The 27,572-nt window shown below is 45.8% G+C and overlaps 2 protein-coding genes across 5 annotated transcripts; one reads left to right on the top strand and one right to left on the bottom strand.

Moving 5' to 3' along the window:
* Window positions 1-614: 614 nt before the first annotated feature.
* RETREG3 (reticulophagy regulator family member 3) lies at window positions 615-22,053 on the bottom strand. 3 transcript variants are annotated; one of them, XM_028499145.2, is made up of 11 exons: window positions 21,750-22,053; window positions 18,751-18,785; window positions 18,608-18,653; window positions 9,765-9,871; window positions 8,006-8,036; window positions 6,955-7,081; window positions 6,230-6,314; window positions 5,286-5,423; window positions 3,952-4,034; window positions 3,175-3,307; window positions 615-2,769 (listed from the first exon to the last, which is right to left on the bottom strand). In XM_028499145.2, the coding sequence occupies exons 1-11, from the start codon at window positions 21,986-21,988 to the stop codon at window positions 2,312-2,314; spliced, it is 1,482 nt and encodes a 493-aa protein (XP_028354946.1). In that variant the 5' UTR covers window positions 21,989-22,053; the 3' UTR covers window positions 615-2,311. The 3 variants fall into 3 exon arrangements, with proteins under 3 accessions (XP_028354946.1, XP_007102196.1, XP_028354947.1); XM_028499146.2 differs by lacking the exons at window positions 18,608-18,653; window positions 18,751-18,785 and adding an exon at window positions 17,311-17,339 and having other exon boundaries at window positions 618-2,769; window positions 21,750-21,804; XM_007102134.4 differs by lacking the exons at window positions 18,608-18,653; window positions 18,751-18,785 and having other exon boundaries at window positions 617-2,769; window positions 21,750-22,050.
* Window positions 22,054-22,293: 240 nt separating this feature from the next.
* Window positions 22,294-27,229, top strand: TUBG1 (tubulin gamma 1). 2 transcript variants are annotated; one of them, XM_007102137.4, is made up of 11 exons: window positions 22,294-22,416; window positions 22,735-22,847; window positions 23,052-23,219; window positions 24,091-24,159; window positions 24,447-24,526; window positions 24,953-25,079; window positions 25,497-25,583; window positions 25,698-25,847; window positions 26,264-26,416; window positions 26,500-26,661; window positions 26,840-27,229. In XM_007102137.4, the coding sequence occupies exons 1-11, from the start codon at window positions 22,368-22,370 to the stop codon at window positions 27,035-27,037; spliced, it is 1,356 nt and encodes a 451-aa protein (XP_007102199.1). In that variant the 5' UTR covers window positions 22,294-22,367; the 3' UTR covers window positions 27,038-27,229. The 2 variants fall into 2 exon arrangements, with proteins under 2 accessions (XP_007102199.1, XP_007102200.1); XM_007102138.4 differs by lacking the exon at window positions 24,447-24,526 and having other exon boundaries at window positions 26,840-26,976.
* The last annotated feature ends 343 nt before the right edge of the window (window positions 27,230-27,572 follow it).

Here is a 27,572-nt window from a genome sequence, read left to right on the forward strand (position 1 = left end):
GTACCTAAAATCTCATTAGCCTTTGAAACCTGTGCTTGTCTTCACACGTTTAGGGGACAATATTAAGAATTAGAAATGACGGAACTGCAGGCTAGATGTCAGCCAAGAGTGCAGGTTATGCTCACACCTGGGCTCTCCTGGAGAGGGGAAGCAGCCTCCCACCATTTCTAGTTTCTGAGGTCAGCTGAAGGCCAAAGAGCAGCTGTTGAGTTGCAGTCTCACAATCCAGAGGGGTATGGTGCTACTTTTTAAAGCTTCTAGTACCTAAAATCTCATTAGCCTTTGAAACCTGTGCTTGTCTTCACACGTTTAGGGGACAATATTAAGAATTAGAAATGACGGAACTGCAGGCTAGATGTCAGCCAAGAGTGCAGGTTATGCTCACACCTGGGCTCTCCTGGAGAGGGGAAGCAGCCTCCCACCATGGTGATTGTTCTGGCCATCACAGAAGGAAAAACAGGGATGGGCACGTGGGTCCCTCACACATGGGCTTCCTCTTTGGAGGCTATCACCTCCTCAAATTAATATCATCTCAGATTAACAAGATCTATCAAGGATAAGGCACCATTCAACATCAGTCTCTTAAAAGATTGTTCTCATACAAGATTTATTCCCCAGCACCCCTCCCTCCCTCATCCCCATCCCAATTCACAGTGGAGGACTAAGGAGATTCAGAGCAGGATCCGCAGGTACAAGAAACACCTTCCAAAGATTTTGCTCTCCTTCCCTCCCTCCCTCTTGCCAATTCCCAAGGCCCGAAGCTAAACACACTCATGCAAACACACCAAGTCCCACACCTCCTGTTTTTTTCCACATCAGAGCTCACTTGTAAGACATCTGGGCTCTGGGAAGAGAGAAGGTATCCAAAGTCGGCTTGAGAACACTAAAGTGGGGAGAGGCCGTTACCCTAACCTTCCACAAAGGGAAGTGACTATGAATCAGACACCTAGCTCTTCTCCCTTCTCACCGTTGACTATTTTCACTCCCTGGCCTCTACCTTGTCCATCAACCAAGAGCAAACATGTTAGCACACTCCCACTTGCAGCACGTGAAAATGGGCTCTGTCCAACATCCCTCACCCAGGTATAGGGGTGTTGGGGGAGTGGTCCCTGAGGATCAGCAAAGGGTTAATGCAGAGGGAAAGAGGACAGAAGAGTTCAGCTTGAGCTCTGATTGGGGAGGCACAGGTTTAGAACTAATGACCTTTTTAAATTTTTGTCTCACGTGATTTTATTAGGGGCAGTAGAACAGATAACCCTTACAGGGGTCTCTGCTGATTATAGACACATTCTTGCTAACTGGGCTCATCCTTAAAAGAAGCCCTGCCAAAGTGGGAAGGAGTTGAAAACAAAATTATTAAAGGAGCTGAACAAGGAGAAAGAATAGCTGGTGCAAGAAGAGCTGGTGGCTCCTGGGATGAATGCCACTGAGCCATTTGTAAAGTGCTACTCTGACATCGCCCATGTGGGATTATTGCTTCTCCAAAGGAGGAGCAGGGGAAGGAACAGGAACATGGAAATGGGTATGGTATGGTATTGCTTTGCTCACTGCTCAGGCTGATGGGCAAATGGAGCCAGGGGTTAGCAGCACCAAAAATAACCAGGCAGCTCCAAAAGATTCAGTGAGACCATGAGATATAGAGGCACTCACCCTCCCAGCCAGCTGACTCCATGGCCCAAAGTAATGTAGAAGAGGCCCACCCCCACCTCATGTTCACATTCTTAAATTTCACAAGCAACATTTTGGAGCACTGGAGGTTAGGCCTCAAGAAATGAGGATGGGCCGGGGCAGAGGGAACAGGCCTGCTCTGCAGAACCAAAGGACAAGCTTGCTTAGAAAAAGGCAAATCAAAGCATGGCTTAGCAAAAGAGGAAGATGACAGTGTAACTCTCCCAGCTGCCTGACTTGGAGCTCTCGGGAGATGATAAAGGAAGGGAGGAAGGAAGGAAGGGATCTATCACTGAGGGCTTCTGAGCACCCATACTTAGAAGCACACAGCAGCATCCCCTCAAAGGGAACCAATACCCCTGACTACTTTGTTCCCCCAAAATACCACCATCCTGATGGAGAGAAGTGTCCCTCAGGGGAGCACACTCTCACCTCAGTGACTTGAGCTCAGAAATCAGTGTCCAGCTGGTAGCAGAGGAGTGAGTATCCTCTCTCATCAGGCCTCTGAGCATCTGCCAGGCTACTGAGCATACATATATAATTCAGGGGCTGGGACCTGGGTTCTTCCCTTGCCCCTTCACCTTAAGTGGAACGGGGAGAAAAAAAACCTAAACCACAATGACCCCCAAGGGGAGTCTCTGCCTCAGTGGCTCCTGGAACTGGCAGGGTCCAGCTGATTCAGCTCCGACTGGTCCAGAAGTTCAAAGTCATCCCCCTCAGCATCAGTGTCCAGGTCTGAACTGGGGGCCCGGAGGACACCTCTTGTGGCTCTCCGGGGAGGTAGGCCAGCAGGGCCTGGCTGGGAGGCCCCTGACAGGGCCAGCTGGATCATGCCCTGGGAGACCAGGCTAGCAAGGTTGCTGGTGAGGTTGGATCCTGCAGGCAGGGCGCCAAGCAAAAGCTCCGGCAGTGCAGCCTCATCCCGGCTGGCAGGGGGGCCCTGAGGCTCCTCGGCTCCTGGTGGGGAACGGTACATCAAGCTGGGCATCCCGATGCTGGTATCGTCCTCATCATCCAGGCCAGCAGGATCCACATTAATGGAAGGAAAGTCTGGAAGGTCTCTGGCAAAGGATTCCTCTGGATCACTGTGACCATCTAGGTCTGGGAGAACAGAGGAGTGTCTGAGACATGGCAACTGCCTGGCTTTCCTGTGCCCCAGCCCCACCAAGTCAACTCCAAGTAACCAGATGTTTCCACCCTGGATTTCTGGCACTGGTCAGCTTTCCCCCTCCACTTATAGACTGCTGTGACCTCTACTGGCCAGAGAACTCCCCCTTTTCTTCCTCTGCTATGTCCTCCATAAGCCTAGAATCTGAGGCTACTAAGGGACTGAGGATTTCTAGGAGAGCAGCAGTGCCATCTGGCTGGAGCCATACCCCTGAAGCTGCTCTGCGACCTGATCCACAGCTCAGAAAACAGGAAAAGCGGGGGCAGTATCCCCGCTGCCCGGGAAGCTGAGAGGCAACAGTCAGGGCCGATATCAACTTGGGTCCAAGGTTCCTCTACCTTCAGAGCCTTCTGTTAGAGGTGTCTGGCCCCGTGAAAGATTGAATGTGCCGTTGTCTGTACAGGAGACCTCAGCATCCGAGTGCTCAGAGTCTGTGATGGCCAATTCCCTGGCAACAGTAGAATCATCCAGCTTAGGAAAAGAAAAGACCAACATGCCTGAAGAGATGGTGCCATTAGAAACAAGCACAGTTCCCCAGTTACAGCTTCACCAGTGAGGTGGCCCTAAAGGCTACCCTAAGGCCAACAGTGTAACCAGGCATGCATGGGGACTTCAGTCAAAATCTTGACCCCTTTTAGGCTGCTCCCCCAGGGAAAACACCCTTTTTCATCAGTCTTGAGCACAGGAAGGAAAGCAGTCTTAGGTGTCACCAGCCACTTACTCTTAAGCAAATAATTGATCCAGAGAATACTTCTCACAGGTGGCCAGGAGGATACGCACATTGCCTGACCTAAGGCGAGCTGGGCTGTTTAAAAAATGATCACGCCAGTTGCAGAAGTTCTGCCATGATGGCAGGGGTTAAAAGGAGGCATGGAAGAGGGTGTGCTGGTCAGCAGGCTCAAATTGAGATTCTACATACAAAGTCCCAATATAAAACTAGCTTCTCTCCTCACTGCTCTTGGGGCAGTGAGGTCCTTGGAAAAGGGCAAGAAGCTGGGTCCCTGGAGAGCCCATAGGGAGCTTGAAAACCTGGTTACTGTCTAAACATGAGTGCCAGATGGTTAAAAAGGAGCTAAAAAAAACTGGCCAGTGATGCAGCTCCCACACCAAGATACCTGAGGACAGAAGGCAGCAAGTTCCTCTTCACTGTCACTGTGGTTGTCCCCAACACGTTCTGGGTGTAGACCTCTGCGGCGCACTATGTGGAAAGAGCAAAAACGCCTTTACACCTTCCCTTGAGGGGAAACCCCTGCCCCCTTTGGATTTCAAAGGCATAAAATCAGAACACGAGAATGAAGCCCCTAAGCCTACATAACAACGCCTGAGGGAGGAGCTGCTGAGCCTAAGTGGCAAGGTGAGCTGATAACACAGGAGAAAGATCTCTCTTCCAACATCCCTCCCTTTTTGTTCTGGTCAGATGATCAACTACCAGGCTTGTCAATAACTCTCAGGATCAGCTAGGGACAGACCAGATGTCAATGTGTAAAGCGGACACTGTCACAGAGAGGGCAAAGGGAGATGCCCCACCTGGGATGAATCAGCCTTTTGAGGACGGGTACTATTCAACTGGCTGCGTCAGGGGGAGCTGGGCCTTGGTGCCCATGTGCAGGACTCTTTGAAGGCCAGGGTTTAATGAAAACCCAACCTGACCATACCACAGAAGAGAGGGAGAAGTTTGCACGACTGTCACTCGTGTGTTGGAGGATCCTGGGCTAGTACACTTCTGGCTTCTGAAGCCAGTTTTTGTGTGTTTTTTTTGCGTTACGCGGGCCTCTCACTGTCGTGGCCTCTCCCGTTGCGGAGCACAGGCTCCGGACGCGCAGGCTCAGCGGCCATGGCTCACAGGCCCAGCCGCTCCGCGGCATGTGGGATCTTCCCGGGCCGGGGCACGAACCCGTGTCCCCTGCATCGGCAGGCGGACTCTCAACCACTGCGCCACCAGGGACGCCCTGAAGCCAGTTTTAAATCACTTTTGGAAGGCAGCTTTCAGTACTGAAGGGAGGCCGAGCTTAGGAGTCTGAAAGACCTGCTCTGCCATTTACTAACCGTGAGCTTCAGTCTCCTCAACCAGAAAAAGATAATACCACCCTCTTCTCAAGGTTGTTATAAACGTTAAATAAGACAACGTATGCAGAGCAGCCAGCACATGGGACGTGCTTCATAAAAAGAAGCTAACACTGGGATATCTTCACTGTCTGTCTTTTAGTTGACTTGGAAGAACTTTTCTCGTTATTTGTTTAAAATGGGAGCGTCTAGAATTCCAAATGGGAAAAACTAGTAAGCCTGCATAGATTTCCCTGGAATAGAATGTCACTTTTACCACCAACCCCCTAAACACCAACCACATCCCACTTCTCCATGTTCTAGGACCTATTATGTCAGACCTACGGGCTTCTCCTTCTCCTCCCCTAATTGCCCAAGTGGAAGGAAGCTTCCCCTTGACACTTACATTGTCTCTCTCTCTGCTTGGACATCATGTAGCCACGGACACTGAAGTCCAGCCGCTGCAGAGCTGGCTTCAGCCGTACATATACTCGATCCCACAGTCGGTGGTACACAGCAAGGGGCCACATCATGACAGTGACAACTGAGAGGAATGGGAAAGAGTGGCAAAATGGAGAAAGGGCTGCATGAAACAGTCCTGACTGTCCCTCTGCTATCATGTCCTTAGGGCTTGGACACAATAAATTCTAATTCTGCTGGTCATCTTCACGGATGTGAAGGTTCCGGAGGGCAGAGACTTCTGCAGTCACCTACAGGGCTGTGCATAGCAGAGTACGCTGCTGACACATCGAGGGCAGAACCAGGCAGTGCCGTCACTCGCATATGGGTGTTGCTGAGCCATAAATAAGGCCAAATGGTAACAATGCCTCAGCAAATACACAACAAATCATGTGAGCTTCTGATATATAATGGCCAGAGCCATCACTACTCAGTTCTTCCAGTATCAAGCAGACAGAGTTCATGCCAATATGAAGCAACTAAATTTACAGAACTGTGCTCCAGGGGGAAAAAAAGTGCTCCAGGGTAAACAGAACCTAGTAGAGGATCCCCTAAGTGTTATGTTCTACTGTTATACAATACACTGACTCTAAAAATTCCCTCCTGAAATAGGGACAGACAGTCCTTTATAGCTGGTAACACAATATATGTTAGTGGACCCTCATCAGTTTCTAAAGCTGACTTGGTTAAGAAAAGGACTTTATATGTGGGGAGCCTGATACAAGTAAGAAGAAAGATATTTTCATGACACTAAACAGGACATGAAAATATAAAAAGGTCATTTCCTGGAGAACCAAAATATAAAAGTCCTCTCCCTAAACCCAGAGTTAGATATGGCCGGAAAAGCTATGAGTAGGGTAAGCTTGTGGGGGAGGTATATACCATACTTACGAATTAAGTAGGAGAGCAGGAGCCCAGGGATGTAGCGGCCCAAGACAGCCAAAAAGGTCAGTATCCCACAGCTCAGCAAGCAGAACTGAGGGTGTCAGGAAACAGTATTAAGCTTCTGCTATACGGCAGGGGACTGGGTTGGGCATGGGGGTAGGGTAAAATGGAGATGTGATAGAAATGATTCTTTATGACCTCTGAGTAAAGCATGGACATGTCAGAATGACATGTACCTAGCTACTGTTGCATCCAATGGTGATTCTGTTTGGGAGGAAAGGGAGGATGTCCACTTCTATTCAAACTCTTCTCACATGGCTAACCCCACAGGGCCGCACCTTTCATGCTGGCAAACTGGTTTGAATAGGACTCAGCCAAAAGTTCTCTCTGAAAACAAGTGTTGGTGGTGGGCTTTTTAAGTCAAAGTAAAATAAAATAAAAAACTCAACCACCTAGCACATGTTTAATGACACAGAATGCACACAAGCAAGCTTTCTTTCCCATCTTGGGGCAGGAAGATGGCCTAATCTAAGTGGCAAGCACCCAAAGAAGGAATCATCAAGCTCTTGCCTTAGTCTTAGTCAGAAGCCCCTTCCTACAACTTCCCTTGTCTATACAAACACCATGGTCTTTTCTTTCTTGAAGGAGGGTAGGTGGTAAAAGGGCTGTTTCAGTTTAGCATGAACTGAACTGAGAGCCAGAAATGAGAGTGAAAAAGGGAAGAGTCTTACCTTGCCTGGGTTTTGCTTTTTGAAAAGCAAAAGGTTCCTTATGAAAATGGTCCCACTAACCCAGACTTCAGCTACGTGGTAGCAGAGCTCGGGCACGCTGAGCAACCGAGGGTGCACAAAGCCCCAGCTATGGGAGAGAGAAGGGGGAGCTGTGAAAGGAGGGTGTTGAAGGTTCCCCCCGCATCTCACTGTGAAGGCAGCCAATCCTTCCTGGTTTAAATAGGGGCTGGGAAGTGGCTAGTCCTAGTTGCTCTGGAGGTGAAGCATGACTTTCTTCTTGGCTCACCAGGTTGAAACTGGAATTTAAGGACTAGGAGGGCAAACTTGTTCTGACAACTCCACCCTATGAGCAAGCAGCCCAACCCACGTGTGTAAACCTGCCACCAGCTCCAAGGCCCTTTGTGCTTAAAAACATCTTTCCTGGGCTCAGACCATTGCAATTCACTGTGATTGCAATCCAGGGAAAAAAGTAAAGCACAGTCTGATACCACTGCTGCAGAGGGGAGGGGCAAAGGATGTGCCCCTCAGAGAGAAAACAAAGCAAAACCAAAATAAACCATGGCAAAGAAAATTCTTTGGGTCAAATATATGAGATGAATGAATTGAGAAATGAAAGCAGGAGCTGTAAGCCACAAGGGGGATCTTTGGCTTGCTGATGCCAGGAACCAATGTGTTTTCTGACCAGGAACAGACAGAGGTTACAGAAAACACTAAATGACCTGGTATAAAAGCCAGGAGACAAATGAAGTAAGTTGCCTCTAAGTTTTCACACTAGAGCTGAATAATGCAGCCAATTCCTTGGTTATGTCAGGTTATGAGGCACTGTAATGCTTCTTTCTCAGAAACATCTTTTATAAATATCAGAGGACACTAGCCATCTTAACATATTCCTTCCTGAACTTGAGGATTTGTTAAAATGATTATTTGCAACAGACTAGGTTCTCAGCTTATACTTTGTATCTAGAACACGGAGTTAACAACCTATAACCAGAATATTACAACAAGAGAATCAATCAGAGCAACAAAAAGGGATTTAATTAGTGTTCCATACCTCTCATTGTCTAATGCGTCGGGTCTTGGCACTACAATATTAAAACAAACACCAGCATTAGTTGGTCAGGAAAACTTAAACATGACAATGTTAGGCTGTTGGTCTGATAGCTCAAGTTTTAATAGGTTTGGGGAAAAGGAAACAGTACTAGACAATAAAAAGGAGACACCATGTTATACTGCCAGAGTTAGGGAGCTGCAGACAAGGGAATGATGGCTGATGCCTGCTCTTTTCTCTGGTGGGATGGGGTGGGGATCCAAATGGAGCATTAGGGCCCCTTCTAATTACTACAGTTGAGAGCCAAGGTGCACACAAAAAAAGGTCCATCCCACCCCTCAAGTGTCTCTGGGTTGTGCGTACGCATCAATGTGTGCCAGGTTACGAAGGCATTATATGACTACTGCAACTCTAGAAATCTGCCTATTCTCTTTAAAAAGAGACCCATTAACTACAATCAATGATGTAAAGTCTTTTGACATTCACTAGCCATAAGACAGGTGGGTGAACTACCTGATTCCTTGAAGTCTCTGCAAAATAGTATGGGAATGTATTTAAAAGCTGTATACTCTGGTTTGAATATTCTGCCAACACTTCAAAATTACCATGTCCAACCTACATCAATTTTCCTCTCTCTCACTCCCCACCCAAACCAACTGCCCTGATGACGTTGCCTACATCTAACTGTAATGCCACTGCTACTCTCCTAGCTTTGAAATCCCAAAGTTGCTGTTATCCCTTACTCTCCTAACCTCTGTTTATCAGTTTGACGTGTCTTCCTTCTTCACAGCTCTCCAGGCCATCCATCGTTTATTTCCACTGTTACCTCTCTGACTACTTCTCACACAGATACAGCCAGAGTCTCCCTTCTTCGCCTTTTTCTCTTTCCATGTGGTTGGGTAAAATGTTATCAAATTAATCTTTAACATCTTCTCAGCATATAGCTCTAATAAAAGAATCATCAGGGACCACCCACTATCTATAGGATAAAGTCTAAACTTCTAAGCCTAACTTAAAGGCCCTTATAAAATCTAACCCCAACATAACTTTATTTCCGAGCACTCCCTTTAATGACCTCTCCACTCCCATGAAAATGATCAGTTCCCTGCCCTCAAGAGATGCTTTGCAGCTTCTGGTTCCTCAGACTAATCAAGCCTCTGACCCCCACAGAAACACACTTATCTCTCTACCTGTCCAAATCTTTTGTTTCATTCAAGGCTTGAGCTAGGGCCAAAATACATGACAAACATACTGATCACATACTGCACTGTGACATCTCTGGTGCTGTTCTGTAACTTTTCTTATGTTTATGTATGTATCATCTTGGATAAAAGGAACCATATCTTAGAGGACTTTATCTAAGTCATAATACCTAACTTAGTGCTTTGCAAATAAACAGTTTAAAAGAAATTCCTCAGAGGCAAATTGATACTGTCTTGGTAATGATGTAGTACCCAGTGAGGAGAATTATTTTTTAACCACTTGAGGACTATTTATTCCTCAGGCCAATTACGAGGGCAAGAACATCTCAGGTGGCAGATACAGATTTCCTAAGCTTAATAAACAATGAGAAGGACAGAACTCAGCTCTAAGGAACTACAGATGGGGCACTAGCCCTTCAAACATCTCCTAAAGCAAATAATTCAGACTTCAAAAGACATTCCCAGCTCCACATACTCTCCCAAAACCCCCTAAAACTAAAGGTAAAAATGACAGAAAAGCCATTTCCGGTTCAGATTGTTCTAAATGCTACCAGACTTACCTTTTATTTCAGGCCAGATTTTGCTCTTCCATTGATCTATACACACAATGATCATTGAGCTGAATGCAAGTAAAAACACAAGACGAAGGGATGTCAGGGCAAAGAACCTAAAGAGAAGGAAGAACAGAAGATCATTATCCAATTAAGCTAATTTCAGAAAAGACCATATGTGCACCACTGGTCCTGTGGTAAACAGACTTAAGTGTTAGTTATACACCTTGGGAAAAATCACTTAAACTTTCTGGACTTCAGCTATTTTGCCTATGGTGCAGAAATAATAATTTGCTTCTGTAAAGGCAGAGGACTAAATCAAATAACCTCTTAAAAGCCCATTTCAACTTTCAAGCCTGTGATTCTATTAATTTCAAGGAGAAATTCATTCTTTGTTTTTGTTTTTGCCACACCGCATGGCTTGTGGGATCTTAGTTCCCCGACCAGGGATTGAACCCGGGCCCTCAGCAGGGAAAAACGCAGAATCCTAACCACTGGACTGCCAGGGAATTCCCGAAATTCATTCTTGTACTGACCAAGTTGTTCTGATGAAAGCAAACATCTTTCTACCAAATTAGACCCTGGTTCAGGGCAACAAACTGACAGACATGCACTAAAGAGCACCTAATTCAATTAGATATCCTTTTACAGAGGAAGGAACTAAGGCTCAAAAAAGTAAAACGAATTGGTCAAGGTCACACAGAAAGTGAGCACTGAAGCTACATCTAAAAGCCAGTTCTCCAGAATTAACACCAACCCTTCTCAAACTCTTCCCAAAAAATTGAAAAAGAGAGAACACTTCTTGATTCCTTTAATGAGGGCAACATTACTGTGATACCAAAGCCAGACAAAAACACTACAAGATAACTAAAGTATATTGATACCTATGAATATAGATGTAAAAATCCTCAATAAAATATTATCAAAATGAATTCAGCAGCATATTAAAAGGACTACACACCATGACCAATTCCTGGGATTTACTCCAGGAATGCAAGGGTGGTTCAACATACAAAAACTCAACAGTTGTAATGTATCACATTAAGAGAATAAAGGAAGAGCTAGTTCTTATCAGAAGGCATCAACCATAAAGAGATAGTTACAAAAAATCTGGGAAATCTGAACACTGACAGTACATCTGAAGATATTAAGGAATTATTATAATTTGGGGGCTATGATGTTATGGAAGTTATGCTTTTAAAGAGTCTCTATCTTTTAGAAATACATACTAAAATATTTATGAATGAAATGATATCTGGGATTTGTATCAAAACAATAGTTTGGCAAGGGAAAGGGTGTGAAAGAAGAGGAAACAAGATTGACTATGAGTTGATAATTGCTGAAGCTGGATGATGAGTACTTGAGATGATTTACGCTATTCTCTCTACCTCTATTTATTTAAAATCTTTCACAATAAAAATTTTTTTTCGAAAAAAAGCTAGTTTTTTTTTTTTTTTTTGTGGTACGCGGGCCTCTCACTGCTGTGGCCCCTCCCGTTGCGGAGCACAGGCTCCGGACGCGCAGGCTCAGCGGCCATGGCTCACGGGCCCAGCCGCTCCGCGGCATGTGGGATCTTCCCGGACCGGGGCGCGAACCCGGTTCCCCTGCATCGGCAGGCGGACGCGCAACCACTGCGCCACCAGGGAAGCCCAAAAAAGCTAGTTCTTATGAGTCTTTCTATGATCCAACTCTAAAGCCTCTAAGGCAATGCCCTGTAGAGTGTCTGTAGTCCACTGACGTTACCAGACTGTGAGGAAATAAGTATAGAAATTGAAAGTAAGAATTTAGAAATTTTTATAGCAATTTGACCAAGTAATTTTGAATCTAAGGGTATATTTGGGCTTGTATTTTGTATGCATTTTAAACTTATCTAGTAACTCACTTATATTGTATTTTACAAATGTATTGCTCAGAAATAGACGGGAAAACAACAACACTAGTCCTTCACTGCAGATGTTTTGAGAAACAGTGTTCTAAGATATTGAGGGAAGCCAAATGCATCGGTGGTTCAGCAGGGCAGTGAGGCATGGCTTTTAGACTGACTTGAGTTTATTTCTCTGAACAGCCGCTCTGACTTGATGACCTTGAATAAATTAACTTGACCTCTTTAAGCCTCAGTTTCCTCACCTATATGTGAGGTTAACAATAACAAATCAGGAGACTTTCCTGGTGGTCCAGTGGTAAAGAATCCGCCTTCCAATGCAGGGGACGCAGGTTCGATCCCTGGTCGGGGAACTAAGATCCCACTTGCCGCGGGGGCAACTAAGCCTGCGCGCCACAACTCCTAAGCACGCGCGCCTCAACTAGAGAGAGAAAAACCACACGCCACAACTAGAGAGAAGCCCACACGCTGCAATGAAAGACCCTGCATGCCTCAATGAAGATCCCGCATGCCGCAACTAAGACCCAATGCAGACAAATAAATAAATAAATATTTTTAAAAATATAACAAATCATGCAAGATTATTTGTAGGTGTTAGAAACAACATACTTAATCACTTATAAAAATATCATAGTTGGGCTTCCCTGGTGGCACAGTGGTTAAGAATCTGCCTGCCAATGCAGGGGACATGGGTTCGAGCCCTGGTCCGGGAAGATCCCACATGCTGCGGAGGAACTAAGCGTGCACCACCACTACTGAGGCCACGTGCCACAACTACCGAAGCCCGCACGCCGAGAGCCCATGCTCCGCAACAAGCCACCACAGTGAGAAGCCCACGCACCACAACAAAGAGTAGCCCCCTCTTGCCACAACTAGAGAAAGCCTGCACGCAGCAATGAAGACCCAATGCAGCCAAAAATAAGTGCCTAGAGCCCATGCTCCGCAACAAGAGAAGCCACGACAATGAGAAGCCCGCACATCACAACGAAGAGTAGCCCCCGCTCACCGCAACTAAAGAAAGCCCAGGCACAGCAACGAAGACCCAACACAGCCATAAATAAATAAATAAATTTATTTATTTTTAAAAAAGGAACAGAGAACTAGAAAAGCAGCAAGAAAACAACTAACAAAATTTTTTAAAAAATCATAGTTGATCTTGATAAAAAGACAAGAAAATACAAGGCACCTAATATATGCCTAATATATGTCCTATTCAGTTTTACAATGTAGAAGTGTTGTTAGCTATCATCATAGCAATTGATCAAACAAGAGTAAGGATGACCAAGAGTTGGTTATAAATGACCTCTTCTCTCCTCAACACATGACCTAATGACATATTCACAGAACACCATACTAAGAGAATAATCCTTACATTAAAAAAAAAGCTTTATCTGTATCTATGAATACGTATATGCAAGCAGGAATTGTCAGAGGAACTTTAATTTTGGTCTCGAGACGTTTCTGCACTGTTTTCAATAAACATGAACCTATGTCACATAATTTTTTAAACTACACAAAGAATGAGGGATGGAAGAAACCAAGAACTTAGAAATCCAGTCATCAATGACAACCCTATTCCAATATTTCCACTCCATCACTTAAAGGATACTGTAATTATATATGAGATTACAGAATGAAAGTAGTTTAATAGATTTAAGCCTCTAGAGCTGTCCCAGGCCATTAATCTTCTCTCCAAAGCCAGTTCATCATCCCAACAAACAAGGCCAAGAAAAAGGGCTCGAGATCATCTTGCTCCCCAGTGCTGCTGCTTCCATGTCCCAACAGCAGGATGTGGCACGACTGTTTTCTCTGGAGTACTTGAAAGGGCTCTCTGGGGAGGCAATCCAGACTGTCTGCAATCTCTACTTCCCAAATCATGATTACTAACACAAATATAAATTGGGGTAGGGAAAGGATACTAAGCTCTCCTAAGAAAGGTCAGTTTTTCAAAGATGATGGCAATAAAAATACTGTTTCTCCAAGAGCTGGACTATTTTAGTAACCTGTTAGAGCCCCCACCTATGCTTCAACTCAGTTCAAACATTTATTAATTGCCTATTATATGCTGAGGCCTTGTGATAAGTAGGCCAATTACAGAAAAAAGTAAAACATGGACCATACTCTCAAGTGTATTTATGTAAGTATGTGTTTGTAATATAGCATGACAAGTTAACGATAACAAAGAGGACATCTAAGCTGGGATTTGAGAGATTAATGGTAAGACAACAGGGCAAAAGGGTGCAGGGAAAGAGAGGACATTCAGATAGGGAGAAGAGCCAGCTGGAATGATGTATTTGGGGAACTACAAGTATTATGATAGAACTGAAACTTAGAGAACAGAAGGAGGGGATGAGTACGGGGAGAGAAGCAGAAGTCAGATAATGAAGGGCCTTTCATGACAAAGGGTACTGGATTTTATCCTGCAGATAAAGGTGAATCAACAAAGAGTTTTACAAAGGGTATATTTTCTGGATCATGAAGGCTGAAACTGTGAGCATCTTCTTGAACCAGATTAATCCTGGTCCATAATTCAATTTTAGAGCCAGATATAAGATAACCTTTCCTTGAACAAGCCAATGCAGAAACTTAAGGGGAAGAAGAGTTTTTCTATGTGGTGTAAAATAACAATTCTTGGAAAAATAGCTTCTTCCATATAAATAAAATCTTAATTAATGGAAAGACCACCTCAAACCACTAGAGTTACCTCTCTAAGGTAACTGGACAATTAATATCAAATATTATTAATTCCCTTAGGGGGTCTATCAAATATAAAAGAACATGGATAAGTGTGTGCTCCTTTCCTTCAGCCCTCAATACTAAATTCTTAAACAAAAAGGAAATATCAATCTCAGATGCATGTGTCTGGGATATACTAAAGTCACATTACACTTCTATTTTATGGAGGTAACTTGGAATCCTACCTGTAAAAAAAACTCTGCAACTATGTACAAGGACGAGACAAAATTGAAGATAAAGTACTTGTGAGATTGGTATAGGTAAGGAATGAGGAAAAATAAGGGAGGATTCCTCTGGATTAGTTTAGTCCTGCAATGTCTATTCACACAGGCCAAAAAATTCACATGCAGATATAACTGTAAAAGTTTGATAAGACAACATGCAAAACATTTTTCAGCAACTATAATCAGCATGAGAACTTTCCAATTTAGCAAAAATAACTACAAATGCAGTCAACTCTGGATAAACACTGCCCATAGCCCATTAGTCCTTCTACCCATTGTAGGCTCACAATAGATTTTTCCTTAATGATATTTATTTTTTTCATATTTCTAAAGGCAAGCATGTTTATAGGAGAAATTTTAGAAAATATAATTACTAATTAAGGAAGAAAATAAAAATAAAATTAGTACACTATCACCAGTATGAAAGTCTTGCCAATAAAAAAAAATTTTTTTTTTTGAAACTAAATCTGATCAAGACTCCAGATTTAGCTACCAATTTACAGGAAATACACAGAGGAGCACAGGGGAACGTGTTACGCCACAGGGATGCAATCAGCAAAATTCAATCTGTAGGACACTTTACAGGACAAACTGGTTTCTTCAACAAATAAATTGCAAAGAGGAAAAAAGACTGAAAGGGAACCAACAGAGTAAAAGAGATGTTAAAAACAGAACAATCGGTCACAATATGTGGAGTTCATTTGGATGCTAACCCCAAAGAACTGTTTAAAAAACAAAGTGACATTTATGAGAAAATTTGAACACTGACTGGAACCATTAATTTTTTACATGTGATAATGGTAGTGATTTTTTAAAAAATCTTTATTTTTCAGGGTCACATACTGAAATACTTAAGAGATTAAATGACATGACGTCTAGGATTTCCCTCAAAACAAGAAAGGAGGAGGCGGAAAAGAACTGGGGTATAGAAGACACAAAATTGGCCATGAATTGAAAAATTTTAAAGCTGGGTACAACTGTAATACATACTGTTATTCTGTCTGCTTATATATATGTTTTTAATTTTCCATAGTAAAAAGTTTAAAAAATAACCTATTATCTACACACATATCCTAAAATGGCAACATAGGTTCTTCATTTAAAAAAATATTCAAATATAAAAACTCCAAGGAAGTATATAGAATATCTGGTTTAAAAACCTCCTCCTTCATTTAAAAATACATAGGCATATTTTCCTTCATCACCAGAAAAGCATCCACAACTTGAAAATGATTACATCATACACAGATGCAATTAGGTGGGTTTTTTTTTTTTTTTTTTGGCTGCACTGGGTCTTCCTTGCTGCACGTGGGCTTTCTCTAGTTGCGGTGAGCAGGGGCTACTCTTTGTTGCGGTACATGGGCTTCTCATTGCAGTGGCTTCTCTTGTTGTGGAGCACGGGCTCTAGGCGCGCAGGCTTCAGTAGTTGTGGCACGCGGGCTCAGCAGTTGTGGCTCGTGGGCTCTAGAGCGCAGGCTCAGTAGTTGTGGCACACAGGCTTAGTTGCTCCGCAGCATGTTGGATCTTCCCAGACCAGGGCTCAAACCCGTCTCCTGCACTGGCAGGAGGATTCTTAACCACTGCACCACCAGGGAAGCCCCTACAATCAGTTTTTTAAACCTTTCCCTAATTGAACTGAGATGTTTCCAATTTTTGATGTAATTAAACTGAACTACATATCACTGAGCATAAATCTTTGACCTCATTTATGATTAACCACTTTAAATGGAAGTACTAGGTCAAAAAGCATTAACTTTTTTTTTGTAACAGTATTATTGAGATACAGTTTGCATACCATAAAATATATCCTTTTAAACTAATTCAATGTTTTTTAGTATATTCAGAGTTGTGTGACTATCACCATTATCTAATTTAGAACATTTTGATCACCCCAAAAAGAAACCCATGCCCATTAGCAATCACTCCCCATTTCTCCCAGCCCCTGAAAAGGTAATAACTTTTTAAGTATCTTAATACAAGTTGCTAAATTACTTTCCAGAAAGGCTGTTGAATTTATGTTCCTATCAACCATAAACCTGTTTTTCCATATTGTGCCCGGAATTAAATACTATCATTTTTAAAAACCTAATAGGCAGAAATTAGTAACTCACTGCTACTTATATTAGAATTTTTTATTACTAATAAGTAAAAATTTATATATCCATTGATTTATTATTATTTGGGTTTTTTTGTCTTTTTATAAACTGTCCATCTCCTTTATTATGAGCTAAAATCCAATTAATTATCAGTCTAAATAGAATACTCCTTGGAAAAACAATCTGGTGTCCAGAAAAATCATGAGAAATTTCAAAAATAAACAATTTTTTGAGGTCAAATATACCATGGATCCTCATCATTAGTACAGATAAATTAAAGTTTGCTATAATCATAAACAAAGGAAAGATCCCAAGTCTATTTTCAATCAAAGAAGATACTATTTCTGGGTTCCTTTGTTATTATGGAGTAAGCTGATACTATTTCTGGGTTCCTTTGTTATTATGGAGTAAGCTTCTCTCAGTGGCACTTCAGAACAAAGCATCCCATCCTATAGGGACAGAAAGCCCATTATTGTACAGCACTTGTGGCTGTTTGGTTAATGAGCCAGTCACTGGTAAATTAGAATGAAAAAAAATTAACCCAACCAATACCATGTAGTGATAGTTGTTGCGTGCACAAAACCAGAAATGAAACCAGCTAGCTGCAAATGACCTACCTTATGTTAACGGACAGAAAGCACCCAACCTATAAAAAAATAAAATTAAAAAAAAAAAAAAAGCACCCAACCTTATAATCAGAACAGATAAAAACTGATGGCAAAAGAGAGGCAAAAAAAAAAAAAAAGTAAGCCAAGGCATCTCTGGGAGTCTTCCCTGCTATCAAAAGCAACAAGAACCCTCCAAAAATTATCATCAGAAACATTTGCTCAATAGATTTCATCTGAAATTTGATGTGTAGAATTTTTTTTCACAGAACAAATGTTTCTACGTAAATAGGCCCTCCCTTCCATTTCCTATCTCTATTACTTTTTATTCAAATTCTAACTTTTAAAAAATATTTATTTATTTATTTATTTATTTATTTGGCTGCGTCCGGTCTTAGTTGTGGCACACAGGATCTTTAGTTGCTGCATGCAGGATCTTTTAGTTGCAGCATGCGGGCTCTTAGCTGTGGCATGCGGGATGTAGTTCGCTGACCAGGGATCAAACCCCGGCCCCCTGCATTGGGAGCACTGAGTCTTAACCACTGGACCACCAGGGAAGTCCCTCAAATTCTAACCTTTTAGATCAGCATTGTGGTATACCTTTAATCATTTCTCCGGTCATTTTTTTTTTTTATTTGGGGGGATGGGGGGGATTGGTTAACTCAGACTAATGACTGTAAAAGCAGATCCCAACAGAGATCTTAACAAAAAACCAGCTTGTGGATTGCTCTAAATCAATATTCCTAATTTAAAGACCACCTAGAATCACAGAATGCTTAAAACTGAAAAGGAGCTCAGCAGTCATCTAGCCCTCCTTGAACCATATGTACTTCATAGGAGGCGGTGCGAGGGCTTAAGAGTTCACACACGTTTCCAGGGCTCCTTTGTCCTCCCCTTATCTTATGAGTCAAACTAAAAAGTTACTGAAACTCTTCTTTTCTGATCCTGTCACAACAGACTCTTGCTAACTCATATTCTTCCCCCAAATCATTCATTTACAGGTGGTGCTGAGGCTAATGAAAATACAGGCTATTGATAAGGAAGGCCTGACATTTCTGTTATTACACTAGAGAAAATATCATATAAGTGACCAGAAGCAATATAGGCTGGAAGATCTCTAATATGATCACTATAATTTTTCTGGAACCTGAAAATAAGAGTGAAAGCCTTGAAATACTATAGGAGCAAGGCATCTATATCTATCCCTATCTTTTATGTTGTTTTTTATTAATATGTAAGAGGGCACATTCACAGGTATGGAAAAACCTCAAATGAGAAGACAGAACACTGAAAGTTAAGAGCTACCTACCTGAATTCTGATGATTTGTTTGTATTCCTATCCAGTCTTCTAATACCTCAAAATGTATAAAACACCTCAGTTAATGACATATCATTATTCAAAACAAATAATGAAAGAAAAGTAAAATGTTTCAGATTTGATTTTTCTCTGACCTGAGCTAATGGATCCACCTGTGTTTCCTAAATTGCTTTTTAAAATAAAGTGAGAACAAAGCAGTTACTCTTCAACATTCCTAAGCAAAACATCAACACCCATATTCAATTTGATGCTACTGGAATGTGAAGTCTAACTTTTATTTTGAACCTCACACTACCTTTCAAGGAACTCATTTCCTAAAACAAACAGTCCTGTGAATTCCAATGCTAAAACTACCCTAGCCTCTGGGGTTAGTCATTTTGTACCCTTCACAGGTATGAGTCCTCTCCAAAAATGGCTCTTTCATTCTCAAGAGTCACACCCTCATTTTGCTACATCTCTCCCTCAGCTACTTAGAGCCTGATGGAAATATAACAGGAGTAACTGCAATCTGGATACACAACAGGCAAGCTACCAGGAAATGCCAGAGATAAAGACCAATCACACTGATGCTTTAAGAGACTCAGAGTAGGAAAAGGGGATCTGAGTGAGATTCTAAACACAGCATATTAGTAAACTTAAGTAAATACTATTGGGAGCCAGTAAATTAAAGATAACTAACATTTAAAGATGTGTCTCAGTCAGAGCGGCTCCTTATGTGCAGACCTCAACCCCACATTCTACTTTGAAAATCACTCTCAGGCAAGGGGGATGTGGAAAATAACAACAAAAATAACAACATACATGCTACTGATCTATTTGCATTAATAAACCCTTGGTTTATCAGGATTCATTTAAATTCTGATAAAGTTTTTATATATCAGCCACACTCTGATACAAACTGGTTTATGATCAACTTTTTTCCTAGGAGTACAAACCCAATGTGGGAAATGAAGTTCTGACTAAATGGTCTGGGGTTAGAGGTTGGGACGCAGAGGTGAGAGGAAAAGAAGAAAAGGTCATTTTGGAAAATGCTCCAGAATGAGGTGCTACAGTTAAGGTTTTTGACAGACAGCCAAGGAGAGAAGTAGGTACCTGGGGATCAAGGAAGAAGCACTATCAAAAATAAATGAAGAGGGGCAGGGGACACGGGTTCGAGCCCTGGTCCGGGAAGATCCCACATGCCACGGAGCAACTAAGCCCGTGCGCCACAACTACTGAGACTGCACTCGAGAGCCCACAAGCCACAACTACTGAAGCCTGTGCGCCTAGAGCCCATTCTCTGCAACAAGAGAAGCCACTGCAATGAGAAGCCCGCACACTGCAATGAAGAGTAGCCCCCGCTCACCGCAACTAGAGAAGGCCTGCGCGCAGCAACAAACACCCAACGCAGCCATAAATAAATAAATAGATAAATTTATTTTTAAAAATAACAAAATAAATAAACAAATGGGGCTTCCCTGGTAGCGCAGTGGTTAAGAATCCGCCTGCCAATGCAGGGGACACAGGTTCGAGCCCTGGTCCGGGAAGATCCCACACGCCGCAAAGCAACTAAGCCCGTGCGCCACAACTACTGAGCCTGCGCTATAGAGCCCGCGAGCCACAACTACAGAGCCCATGTGCCACAACTACTGAAGCCCGCGTGCCTAGAGCCCGTGCTCCACAACAAGAGAAGCCACCGCAATGAGAAGCCCGCACACCACAACGAAGAGTAGCCCCCGCTCGCCACAACTAGAGAACGCCCACACCCAGCAACGAAGACCCAAAGCAGCCAAAAATAAATTAATTAAATTTTTTTAAAAAAGAACCCTCTTTAAAAAAGTCATGAGGGACACAAAATAATTTTAAGAATGAATGAATGAATGAATGAATGAAGAACGCTGTAGGAGAAGTTTATCATCAAGTTTGCTCAAGACTCTAGAAGCAACAACTGCTGTGACACCTCTAACCTGAGTCTCCTTCAAACTGTGAGAGGATTAATGTGATAAGCACCAGTGTGTCTTCCTGTCCGTGAACATGGAATTATTCGTTTTGCTCCAGCTCACTATAAGTCTTCTTTCAGACAAAGGATAATAAATGTTTTGGTTTTAAAACCAAGAATTTCAAGAGGAAATCTATTTTTAGCAAAAACAATTGTTTTGGAAACACACTTTGTTCAGTTTCAGACTTATCTAGAACAGCTTTATTTCACTCAGCTGTAGAAGCCACCCTACATTTCAGTTCCCTTGGAATCTGATCAATAATACTTCTCTAGTTATTAATAAATCCAAACTCTGCTTGGCAGATCTTGTGAAGACCTAAGTCCACTTTAAGTGATGACAACTCAGAGAAGCAGCACTTCCATTTTCACAGAGCATGACACAGACAGATTCTTAAAGCATACTTCTGGCCCCACTTTTCCAGCTCAGGAAAACACACACACTATTAGACACCCTCAATTTCCCTGGCTATAAACCGTGGCTAAGGATGTCTCTCTAATTCCCTGGAACAGGGAGGACTTGCCGTCATACGTGACTCTGAAACGGGTGAAATCTCACAATCACTATTTCATAACTGTTCTTTAATAGCTTACAATTTTCTTTCAAGTTGCAGCTATGGAGGCTCTCACGGACGCTCAGACTTCGCAAACTTCCCGAGTGGGCGAAAGGATATCTATCTAACATGCTAATTCAGATCGCTCAAGTTTTTCTTATCACACCTATGTATACCTTTTCAGGATCTCACGCCTCACGCATCTACCCCAATAATAATTACTAAAATCTCTGGAGACAGTCTTCAAATCACTGTTGAGCAGACAAGAGAAGGGAGGTGATGGCCTTAACGGGACACAGCTTCCCCTGGCTAAAATGAGGCGCCCTCGTTCACTGCGAGCGGCTCAAGATGTTACTAGAAGCTCCTGCCAGATGTGCGGGGCGAGGATGCGGGAGCAGGTAAAGCACGGGAAACAACTGGAAGGCCCTGGGGAGAACTGCGGTGCCAAAGCCGCAGGCGGGAAAGAGTGGAAGGTGAGGCAAAATTAGGCAGGTACAGGAAGGAGCCAGTGCAGCGAAGAAAATAAGGGGGGCGAGAGACAGAGCCTTAGAGAAACCTGACGAATTCGCGCCTCGGAGGGTTTCCGAGGATCCAGTTCTCTCACCAGAAAGCCGCGTTCAGCCCCAGGCACCACAGGGCGCTCCTGGCTGGCCGCTCCCACACCAGGGCTGCCTGCACCCGGCTCAGCAGAGGCTCGTAAGGCCCCAGCACCTCCACCAGGGCCCGCTGCGCCGCCTCAACCTGCTGGTCACGCTCCCAGGAGCCTGACATACTGCGGCGGCCCCCGAAACTCTGCCCCGAAGCTGGGCCTGGGGCCACGGCCACCCCCTCAGCCTCCGCCATCTCCCCCCGGCAGCCACAACATCCGGGGCCACGGCCCGACAGTCACAATAACACCAACTGCGCAGGTGCAAGATTCGGCGGGAAGGCCCCTTCCCACCACAGCACGCCTGCGCGTAGGGTCTAACTCTTGTCCACCCAGAGAGAAGAACGCTGCGTCAAAGTACGTCCCCGGCGCCCTAATCAGGAGCCGCGCACGCGCAGTCTGCAAGACTGAAACCAAGTGATTAAGGAAGTGCGGTCGGCAGAACTCAGTTCTCATTGGAGCGAAGAATGTTCGTGGGCGGAGCGAGTTGTTTGGCGCCTGCGTCGTCCGGCTAGCGGGCTAGCGAGCCGCGGCTTGGCTGGCGGGAGCGGCTGCAACGCAGGTGCCTGAGGAGCGATGCCGAGGGAGATCATCACCCTACAGTTGGGCCAGTGCGGCAATCAGAGTGAGCGAACCTCCGGCCCCTCCACTAGCCAGGTTCCTTAGGTCCTATGGGATCTCTCTGTGGGATCCTGGACTCCATCGGCCCTTCCCAGAATCGTAGTTCTCCGAAATGCAGGACATGCCTGACCCAGTGTCCAGTTGCCCAACCCCGAGGGGCTGTCCCCTGCCCAGTCGCTGACATACAGCCCTTTCCTCTGACACGGGAGACTCTCGAAGCTTGACTTCCTATCCCTGGACCCAGGCGCTCAGTCCCCGCTCCTAGCTGGAACCTGCCCAGACCTAGATATTCTCTTTCTCCCCCGCCCGCCCCTCCCCCCAGTTGGGTTCGAGTTCTGGAAACAGCTGTGCGCCGAGCATGGTATCAGCCCCGAGGGCATCGTGGAGGAGTTCGCCACCGAAGGCACTGACCGCAAGGACGTCTTTTTCTACCAGGTGCCCCCAGCGACTTGGCCAGGGACGGTAGTGGCCCAGGGGGCCTGAAGGGAAGGGCAGTGGCTTGGTACTGGGAGCCCGCTGGACAGAGGAGCCAGGGCGGCTGGCTTGAAGAGGGAGGGCAGGCAGGAGTCAGAGTTGGGAGGACTGGAGGACTGGGTGAGCCCGAGCTTATTGGGCCCGATCCTGGACTCCCCTTGACAGGCAGACGATGAGCACTACATCCCCAGGGCGGTGCTGCTGGACCTGGAGCCGCGGGTGATCCATTCCATCCTCAATTCCCCCTATGCCAAGCTCTACAACCCAGAGAACATCTACCTGTCAGAGCATGGAGGAGGAGCTGGCAACAACTGGGCCAGCGGATTCTCCCAGGTCATTTGCTGTTCCCTGGCAGAACAACTCCATTCCCATGTGGGGATAGGCCCTATGACTTCCTAGAGAGAGATGAACCAGATGGAGGATGTGTGACTGTAGAGAGAGACACATGGCTGAGGGGAGTTCTAAGCCAACTATGTAATATTGTTAAGAGACTGTACTAGCTAGTGCTGTGTGCCAGGCCATACTAAGTGCTTTACATATATTAACTTGTTTAAACCTCCCAACAACCCTATAGGTAGGTACTACAGGTCCACAGGCTCTGTGGGTTTCCAGAATAAAAAAAAAACTCTGAAACCAAAAGACGATTTATAACTACTTATTTAGCAGCAAAACCAAATCTCAATGGAAACAAGTTATTTTATAGTTTCTTTGCAACTTATTGTCACTACTCATAACTTTCATTGCAGAAATATTAATGTATTTGATTAGCACCCCTCAGACCCCCACTGGCATTTTACTTGGCATGTATTATACATTCTATATTGCCTTCCTGGATCTGAAATACTTGAATTCCAAAACATAACTGGCCCCAAGAATTTTAGATAAGGAACTGTGGACCTGTATTAGTACCTTCATTATACAGATGAGGAAACTGAGGTATAGAGAGATGAAGTAACCTGCCCAGAGTCACCCAGCCAACTAGAACTAGAGCTAATATAGGAACCCAGGCAGTCTGGATGTAGAGGGCCTGCTCGTAACCGCTAGGCTGTACTACCTCTCTGCAAATAAAAAGCAGGACCACTGTGCTCCAAAAAAGGACTTTTAGGTGCTATAAGGAGAATCGGGGGTGGCTATTCTGAGGTCAGAGTCCTTGTCCCTTAGTCCTGTCCCACTCTGACGCCCCCCCCCCCCCGTGTCTGTACAGGGAGAGAAAATCCACGAGGACATTTTTGACATCATAGACCGGGAGGCAGATGGCAGTGACAGTCTAGAGGTGAGTGTCTCAGGAATGCTGGTGGGAGCCAACATGGGGAAGGCTCAGCAACACCCTTTAGAAGCCACCTGTTAGGTACGAGACCCTCCCATGTACCCTTTGCATTGGTCAGAAGCCACAGGGCCTTGCTGGAAACAAGGCAGAATCTCCTAAGCTGCATATGTGTGGCAGGGAGGGAAGTGGAGGAGAGGGCCTGGGAAGATAGGAGTCCAAGAAATTATGAGATGGGTCCAGTTTGAAATCCTGCCACTAGATACGTAGACACTGTCGGCCCCTTCCCCATGCAGGGCTTCGTGCTATGTCACTCCATCGCTGGGGGAACAGGCTCTGGCCTGGGCTCCTACCTGTTAGAACGGCTCAACGACAGGTAAGTCTGTGTTTTGAGGGGCTGGGAGGATTTGGTTTCCCAGGTGACTGGGAGGCCCTCCAGATAAACCTTCCTATTTGCTGGAGCAGGAAAGGGCCCTTCTATTCCCTCCTGTATTGAGGAAAGACAAGGTACAATGACCAAGAACCCAGTCACACTCCCAGTGGTTGGAAATGGAGTCTAGCATCTCAGCCTTAGATTAAAATTCAAGGAGTATGGCCGGTTTGGAGTTAGAACCCTAGGTCCTAAGATGTCTCTCTACCCTTCCCCACTTTGGGGTTACAGACTTCCAAAAGTCAAGTCTCCCTTCTCTGCTGTCCTGTGACCCCCACCCCAATTTGCCCACCCTTGACAGTCATTGGAAGCCGCAAGTTTACCAAGCCTCCAGTCTGTTGTCCTTGACCATCCTCTTTCAAACGCCTCTAGGTACCCCAAAAAGTTGGTGCAGACATACTCGGTGTTTCCCAATCAGGACGAGATGAGCGATGTGGTGGTCCAGCCCTACAACTCACTGCTCACGCTCAAGAGGCTGACCCAGAACGCAGACTGTGTGGTGAGTCCTGGATTCTCCCCTCTCCACTCCCAACCCTATTTTATCATTTTCATGCATTTTTAAAAGTCCATTTGGGGGCTTCCCTGGTGGCGCAGTGGTTGGGAGTCCGCCTGCCGATGCAGGGGACGCGGGTTCGTGCCCGGATCTGGGAGGATCCCACATGCCGCGGAGCGGCTGGGCCCGTGAGCCGTGGCCGCTGAGCCTGCGCGTCCGGAGCCTGTGCTCCGCAACGGGAGAGGCCGCAGCAGTGAGAGGCCCGCGTACCACAAAAAAAGAAATAATAATAAAAGTCCATTTGGAACCTTCCTGTGCCCCAGTCCTGTTCAAGTCCCTTTTGGATGGGTCTTTCTGGCGCCAAGGAAATTAAGCTTCAGAGCTCAGAATCAGGCAGAGCTCCTGTCCTTTCTGTCCCCCCAGGTGGTGCTGGACAACACAGCCCTGAACCGGATCGCCACAGACCGCCTGCACATCCAGAACCCATCCTTCTCTCAGATCAACCAGCTGGTGAGCCCTCACTCCTAGACTCTTTTGGACTGGAACCCCGCCTTGCCGGAGTGCCATCTGGGGAAGGGAGGCCCTCCCAGGACAAGGCCCTTGACACAGCACCCCTGTCCCCAGGTGTCCACCATCATGTCGGCCAGCACCACCACCCTGCGCTACCCCGGCTACATGAACAACGACCTCATCGGCCTCATCGCCTCGCTCATTCCCACACCACGGCTCCACTTCCTCATGACTGGCTACACACCCCTCACCACGGACCAGTCGGTAAGAGCAGCCCTCAGGCCCAGCAGGCCCTGACTAGCCTTTCTCTTTTCCCTGCTGCACCCGGAGCTGCCCCGTGCAGCCCCCAGAGGCCCTGCGCTCAGGGACTGGCACAGGCTGGGCGACTTCCTGGCTGACTTGCTCTCCTCTTCCCTCTGCCTGTGGCTCCCTGCAGGGCCCGGGCCGTACGGGGTCTGCTGACGCTCCAGCACAAGGGCATGAGTTTGCCGAGCTCGGGAGGACTGAGATCCCTGATCCCACAGCAGAGGCTCAGTGTGGACCTGAATCTAAGGACACTCCCCAGAGAGGCCAAACTACCCCGAGTCTGATGGGGACGTGTGTTGCCTAGTGCTCTCTGTCCTTGCGTTTCTCGACTGTGCCCTGAGTGCTGGCCTGCCCTGTGGCCGCTCTCCCCTCAGGTGGCCAGCGTGAGGAAGACCACGGTCCTGGATGTCATGAGGAGGCTGCTGCAGCCCAAGAACGTGATGGTGTCCACGGGCCGGGATCGCCAGACCAACCACTGCTACATCGCCATCCTCAACATCATCCAGGGGGAGGTGGACCCCACCCAGGTAGGTGAGGCCCCTTCTTTCTACCCCCAGAGCCCACAGGGGTAGAGGAGAGGCTACCACCACCACTCCTGTGCCCACCCCAGGTCCACAAGAGCCTGCAGAGGATCCGGGAACGGAAGTTGGCCAACTTCATCCCCTGGGGCCCAGCCAGCATCCAGGTGGCCCTGTCCAGGAAGTCGCCCTACCTGCCTTCTGCCCACAGGGTCAGCGGGCTCATGATGGCCAACCACACCAGCATCTCCTCGGTGAGTCTCACAGTTGGCACATAATTATTGTCCTGGTTGTGCCTCACCTCTCTGCACCCCTGCTGCCCCTGCTTCTGGCTTTTTTACTGTGGAGATAGCCCAGCCTTTGTTCCCTGGCTCTCTGGGCCGTGTTGTTCCTTGAAGTTCTTTGTGACCCCTGCTTTCTGCACACCCCAAGCTCTTTGAGCGGACCTGTCGCCAGTACGACAAGCTGCGGAAGCGGGAGGCCTTCCTGGAGCAGTTCCGCAAGGAGGACATCTTCAAGGAGAACTTTGACGAGCTGGACACATCCAGGGAGATTGTGCAGCAGCTCATCGACGAGTATCACGCAGCCACGCGGCCAGACTACATCTCCTGGGGCACCCAGGAGCAGTGAGTCCTCAGGATGGGGACCCTCATCTGCCTTACTGGTTGGCCCAGGCCCCACCTGCCTGACCACCCCCTCAGAGCACAGATCAGGGACCTCGCACCTCTTTCTTATAAACATATAAGTACATGGTCAGGAGACACATGTACTTCTCTTCTTTTGAGACTATTTATGTTTAATAAAGCACTGGCTATAAATCAAGTCACTGGTCTCTGAAGCCTTGGAGAACTGGGGGAGGGGGATGCCTGTTCTTTCTCCATCATTCTGACAGGGTCTTCCTCTACTTCCTACACCTTCAACTCTAAGCAAACGGCCTCCCCTAGCTTTTCCTCCTCCCGCCCAGTATTGGAGAACATGGGTGAGGTTGACCCACCTGAGACGTTCCTTTCCAGGGCAAAAAGGTCCACAAATACTGCCTTGCTCTCTATCTGACACTCCATGTCCCAGTTCCCTCCCACCCCTCCCTGTATGGTGACCATTCCATTCCCACATCAGAGTGTTCTGTTGGTCATCACAGCAGCAGGCCTGTGGCCACCACCCTCAC

This window comes from Physeter macrocephalus, chromosome 14 (genome assembly GCF_002837175.3).
Source record: "Physeter macrocephalus isolate SW-GA chromosome 14, ASM283717v5, whole genome shotgun sequence".
NCBI lineage: Eukaryota > Metazoa > Chordata > Mammalia > Artiodactyla > Physeteridae > Physeter > Physeter macrocephalus.

Bases quoted from the DNA above. Each gene is read 5' to 3' on its own strand.
- RETREG3 (XM_028499145.2), bottom strand. From the start codon at position 21,988: ATGGCGGAGGCTGAGGGGGTGGCCGTGGCCCCAGGCCCAGCTTCGGGG. The intron at 18,786-21,749 runs GTGAGAGAACTG...TATTTTAAAAAG, and splicing joins GGGCTGAACGCGGCTTTCTG to CAATTTAGGAAACACAGGTG. The intron at 2,770-3,174 runs GTAGAGGAACCT...CTGTTCTCCCAG, and splicing joins TCTAACAGAAGGCTCTGAAG to ACCTAGATGGTCACAGTGAT.
- TUBG1 (XM_007102137.4), top strand. From the start codon at position 22,368: ATGCCGAGGGAGATCATCACCCTACAGTTGGGCCAGTGCGGCAATCAG. The intron at 24,160-24,446 runs GTGAGTGTCTCA...TTCCCCATGCAG, and splicing joins ATGGCAGTGACAGTCTAGAG to GGCTTCGTGCTATGTCACTC. The intron at 25,848-26,263 runs GTAAGAGCAGCC...CTCTCCCCTCAG, and splicing joins CCCTCACCACGGACCAGTCG to GTGGCCAGCGTGAGGAAGAC.